Here is a 5,711-nt window from a genome sequence, read left to right as displayed (position 1 = left end):
GAAATATATACTGTATATCCCTTTGCAATTCCTGGCGTTAAGGCTTATAAAAGAAGAAAAAGAAAGATATGAAGAAATCGTCCTTATAGAAATTGTTTACAACATCCTCCTGTGCTTTATCTAGAGCAATTGTGACACTGTAATGTTTATAATAATTATATTTATTTAAACATAAGAATGATTCATATATATCTGTGGTTCCAGCTGCATTATATTGTCCATCATTATCTGTTTATACACCTTTTACAGGTGTTTACCTGGAGGAGTTTTTGACAACATACTTTATTCAAAACTTTAAAAAGTCATTATGTCTGCTTATAACGACATTAGAATATGTTAGAAACCATTAATTGTTTATATGCTGCTAAATAGGGGGTTAAAACAACAGTAGTAACAAATGTTTTTGCTTTGTCTTCTTCTCTCCGTCTCCTCATCTGTTAGGACGGCACTCCGTTGAACTTGAGCTTTGTCCCTCTGGACATCAAACTAACCAACTGGGACGACCTGCCTGAGGCCTTCAGCCGACGCCGGGAAAATCGAATACAGGTCTGTCCTTCCCGCCAGGCTGTGTGTGTGTGTGTCTTGTTCATGAATGCGTGTGTGTGTGTGTGGATGTTAGTGTTTACACGAGGGAGATGTTCCTACTTAATGTGTCATTACTGTAAAAAAAAAAAAAAAAGGGTAATTCCACTGGAGCTGATTTTCAGGTCGTAAATTGTGCCAATATCTTCTCCTTCTTCTGATTGATTAGAAAGATGAGAAAAATCGGACCATGTGACTTGACACATACACAGAAGCTCAAGAGTGCCGTTTAAAGTTTTTCGGTTCATAAGCCCATAGGCTGCTTTAAGGATGAGCTTAATTTTAGACAAAGATCATTTAGGTTGATATGACAGTCAGTAGGGTTATCTTCCAAATTCCACTGACCCATTGAAGATGAGGCTGCACGAGGGTTATTAAACGTGAGTGTGTGTGTGTCACCGCCATGTGAAACTAATGACACCACTGCTCATGAGGAGGAAGAGCAGCAGCACGGCATTAGGAGCTTGACAGATAGTGGGAGTGTGGACGTCGCCCACTTCCACCACTGCAGGGCCTGGAGAGGGAGGCAGGGAGAGAGGGAGAGAGGGAGGCAGGGAGGGAGGGAGAGAGGGAGGGAGAGAGGGATTGGATGGATGATAGAGAGAGGAAATAAGAGAGGGGGCGGTTTAGGGGGTTTGGGCAGCCAAGGAGACCAGCAGAAGAGAAAGAGCCGTTTTATGAGGGTCGTTAAAGGAGACGGATCATCGCCTCAAACGACCCCACACGCCAACCAGCTAATATTAAATCCTGCAATCTGCCGTGGCAGTAACAGAGCCTCTGACAGACGCCCCACCTGGCACGTTGTTTATGTTGGTTTGTAAAACGAAGGCGTGAGTTGCATCCATCCTCTGACCCATCATTTATGCCCCGTTACGCTCCAATTGTCCATCAAAATCAATACTAAGCAAGCAGTTTAATGTGGGCAGCAACACGGCTCGGACGTGGAGGCAGCGGAGTGTAAACTCACCTACAACCAAAGGCCAGACAAACCTTTTTCAAAGATTTTATGGTAAACTATTGTAAATTATACAATCTATATTTTTAATAAAAACAGGACCTTTCAATGGAATTAAACATTAAATAATTAATTAATACATTTCCACACAGATGATTGTTAATTGTAAGATTGCAGAGTGCACATTGTTATCCTCTTAATTCTATACTTATGCATCTTACAGGATAAGGATGATATTATTCTTTATGTTTCTTACCTTCCTACCAAATCCCATGAAAAGATAAAAAAATCAATCCGTTACCGCGTCCATCTTTCCATCTTCTCTACCCTGTCTGTGGCAAACAGCCCCAAGCCCATTGCTTCCTGCTGAAGACAGCTCACAGCTCACAGATATATGTTTTCTTTCTTTCTTTCTTTTTAACAGCTAAACACGTTTAGAAAAGTAAGAAAGTGGATTTTAGCAAATGTTTACTCAAACAGGAGTGAATAGTATTTGTTGGGGACTATTTTCTGTGGATTAATACACATTTAGCGCTCTAAAGAGTATTTAGGGCGGGACAGTGTGTGTGTTCATGGTAATGAACTTATATTACCCAGTACAACAGTGTGGCTCATGGATGTGTCAATAGAGCTTCATGGCTTAGTGGAAGAAGATATATTTAAAGCTTTGGATACACACACAATACTTCTATCTATTCTAATAAGTCTTTTTTGGGGGGGGGGAGGGCAAAAAGACAAAAGCAGGATAAAAGACAAAAGAACAATTAACATGTAACTTTGTCCAGCTTCACAGTCATAAATCAAAGCGCACCCCGTTTCCACCCACACAATGTCTGATACTCACCTATTAACCCATCTGACCTTTGAAGGAGCTGAAAGCTGGAAACACCATCCCACTCTCCCCCTCAGTCACGCCTTTTGACATCTGATTCAACTCCTTGACTTTCGGCTAACCTTTGATGACCTCATGAAACAGTTACCATCTCAGGATATTTCTAAAGCTTGTCTGTAGTCTTCATCTGTGCCCTTGTTTCCAGACAACCCAGTGTGTGTAGAGCAAAGTTTCCTTGAACATTCATGACATTACATCCATCCTGACTTAAGCACTTTGACCCCCGATCTCCTCCAGGGCTAAATACAAACCTCAGCCGACTTCCAACTACTTACATAGCAATATCAGCCTTTAACTAGTTACTTTAATCTCAAACTACAACTGGTGTGTGATAATGTAGCTAAGGTAATTCCTTAATAAGTAGCACAGGAATGACATCTTCAGTGGTTACTGTTTTTATTTTATTTTGGCTTTTTTGTTTCTTTCTTCGATAATTATAGAAACAAAGAAAGGCCATTTCATTTGAAACCTATTGGTGAATGAATACATAATTGTGAAATGTAAACATTGTAACTCATAGAATTTCCAGCAGGGGTTTCAAATTCAAGTTCAGGAAATTGGAGTTGCTTAAATTCAGTTATATTAGACACTTTCTGGTCGAAGAATTCAAATCAAGTAAAAAAAAAAAAAAGCAGGTTGCATTCATGCAATTCAGACACCAAATTTCAAAATAAAACATTTAAACATTGATTATCCTCCGCAGCCCAGATGTTCAATCAGCCCTGAATGGAATCAATCAGACTGTCCAATCAAGTTCAAATGATCCAAGAAAGAGAAGTTCAGATGAGCGACCTGGCATAAAAATGTTTTTGAAATTGCAAAAACTTGAAATTACCTTTGAGAAAAAGGAATTCAAACTGCACACATGAAGAAAAATGTTCAGAGTAAAAAATGTTAGTAAATTAAGTTGACAGGAAACAAGGGGAGAGAGGCGAGAAAGGCCAGAATCAAACAGTGTAGCATGCGTCTCATTGTTCTTCACTCTAGTTACAGCCAAGGTCGTGGTCTCTTCCCAAAGGTTACACTTTACAGAGATGCGAATATGTTAAAAATCTCATGTTTGCAGTTTGATTAATTGATGTGATCTTGCACACATTGACTATGTTGTTTAATTTCATAAGGAAATGTCCTTATTAATATTGTTATAATGATTTCAACCTAATCGCCCACCTCAAACCGCCATTTGCAATTTCAGGCCTGAGTAAAGTCATTTCATCCTGTTGCACAGTGTTTCTTTTTTTACCTGACGTTGATCTGTTGCTGTTTAACGTTTGCTTTTAATGAACAATAAGTAATGTTTATGTCAAAATATGCACAATTCAACTGCTAGAACATCAACAAAGCAAAGGCTGGCGTTAAAGCTCACTGTATAATGTATATTGAGTCTTATCTTCATATAAACAATCTTTTTGTGAGAGTAGGTATCATTCATAGAAAAAACCTCCTCCAGTGTAATATACGTAGGTAAATTGCCCATTAGGCCTTGCTGCTTGGTGTGCTATTTGTTATTTTGCCAGAAATATTTCTTTGAATCCTTGACTTGGCTGAAAGCATAGACAGCTCTCTCTTGATTTGATGGGTTTTATTCAGCTATCTTGAACTGTCTCCTCGTATGTATTAGTGTGTGTGTGTGTGTGTGTGTGTGCACTGCAGTTTTGGATTGTTTGTTTTCAGCTCAAGTGTATTTTCAAAATTGAAAAACAAAAAAAATGTTTTGCTCTTAAAAAGGCTCCAATATCCAAACTATCAATTTATGTTGAAGAAGCTGCAGCAGTTTCGGTTTCGTCTTGAAATTGAATATGAAGTGAGGTGTCATGTCCCCCCCCCTGCAGGTACTGAGATTCGTTCAGGAGTGGAGCAGCCTGGCAGCCATGAAGCAGAAACTGCTTCGACGCAGCAGCCTCCTCTTCCACAGCCCCACTTTAGGCTTGCAGCAGCTGGCCGCCGCCCAGCGCCCTCACTCGAGCACCAAGAGGTCAGATTCTAGCTGGAAATATGTTCTTGAAGGAAACGTGCTACTTTGACTTTCAAAAACCTAGCAGTGATAAAACTTTATATTTAGATTTAAATGTACCATTAATGTCAGCAGCTGATCAATCATAGCTTAGCAATTGTAACCAATTAGGACAGGCCTGTCAGAGCTTGTTGAAGTAGTGTACACGGTACCGTAGTGGAGCAGTACTCGCTATTGATAGAGTTTTGAGGGTGGTGGCAAGACCAAAAGGAGTGGTTAAATTAAACATTAAATTGGTGGATTACATTAAAAAAAGCCTAATTCACAACACATCCACTGTATGGAAGCCAGTCTTAGATGCTAGTTGAGTTTTGGCTAATGTTAGTGGCTCCGTCTGGCTTTTTATTGGATTTGGGGAATTTTACAGTCCAGCAACTCCATCCAATATTACCCAAGATGCAGCAGAGTTACAAACACATCAGTCCATTAAAAGCCTGTTTAATTGTAAGTTAGCTGGCCGAACAGGGTTATGTAACAAAATAGCAGATTTATAGCAGACAATTTTCCTCATCATACTTATAATACCAGGACTGACTAGCTCTACAGTGCAATACAGGGACAATTAAAAGTCAGACATTAAACAATCAGCCAGAGACTGTGTTTTCAACCAATTTGTGGAGCTAATGTTAACTTAATTTGAAAGCTAGGTACAGCTGATAAAATCTGCTAGCAAGTGGATAACAGCTAGGAAGTTTGATTTTGTCTAGTTCTGTCTGAAATTATTTTTTTTTTTAAACTTGTGAAAAGTTTGAGAAGTAAATCTTCCCCTGTTATCATTGAAAATAAATCTATAAACTGTAATAGGGGAACAAATATGTTTTCCCCTCTGAGTTGATCAGTGAGAAAAACTTTGACCTAGCGCCCCCGTTGTGCCAGTTAGTGTATATTTTAGAATGGTGGAAACAGAGATAAATTAGTTCCCAACATTATGTCAGAAACCGAGAAGCAATGTGGGAGATTTCACAGAGAAACGAGCAGATTTGTAAATACTAACTGCCCCGGGCGTCATGGAAGGCTGAATAGTATTTGTGTGTGTGTGTGCATGTGTGTGTGGGTGTATCAAAGGGTGTCAGCTGAGGCATAAGAGAGGATGGGATGAGCGTTGTGTATGTGTACATGTGTGTTTTTTGACAAACAAGCATTGTTGCTGGCACACTAATTACAGCTGGCGTGGATAGAGGCAGGGAGAGTTGCCAATTACAGGGTAGACTTGTGTGTGTGTGTGTGTGTGTGTGTGTGTGTGTGTGGAAGTGAGAGAGTGTTTCTCA

The 5,711-nt window shown here is 39.6% G+C and overlaps 1 protein-coding gene across 1 annotated transcript in view; it reads left to right on the top strand.

Annotated features, from left to right (window-relative positions):
• zranb3 (zinc finger, RAN-binding domain containing 3) overlaps window positions 1–5,711 on the top strand; it is a 71,183-nt gene that overhangs the window by 55,437 nt on the left and 10,035 nt on the right. The window contains exons 15-16 of the mRNA XM_035677600.1: window positions 442–546; window positions 4,262–4,404. Of these exons, the coding sequence (XP_035533493.1) occupies window positions 442–546; window positions 4,262–4,404 (248 nt within the window). The remainder of the gene's footprint in view (window positions 1–441; window positions 547–4,261; window positions 4,405–5,711) is intronic.

This window comes from Morone saxatilis, unplaced genomic scaffold, assembly GCF_004916995.1.
Source record: "Morone saxatilis isolate NCDOM2014 unplaced genomic scaffold, NCSU_SB_2.0 Contig6, whole genome shotgun sequence".
Classification (NCBI taxonomy): domain Eukaryota; kingdom Metazoa; phylum Chordata; class Actinopteri; family Moronidae; genus Morone; species Morone saxatilis.
Note: the sequence above shows the minus strand (reverse complement) of the source record. Positions and strands in the feature narration are given on the sequence as shown.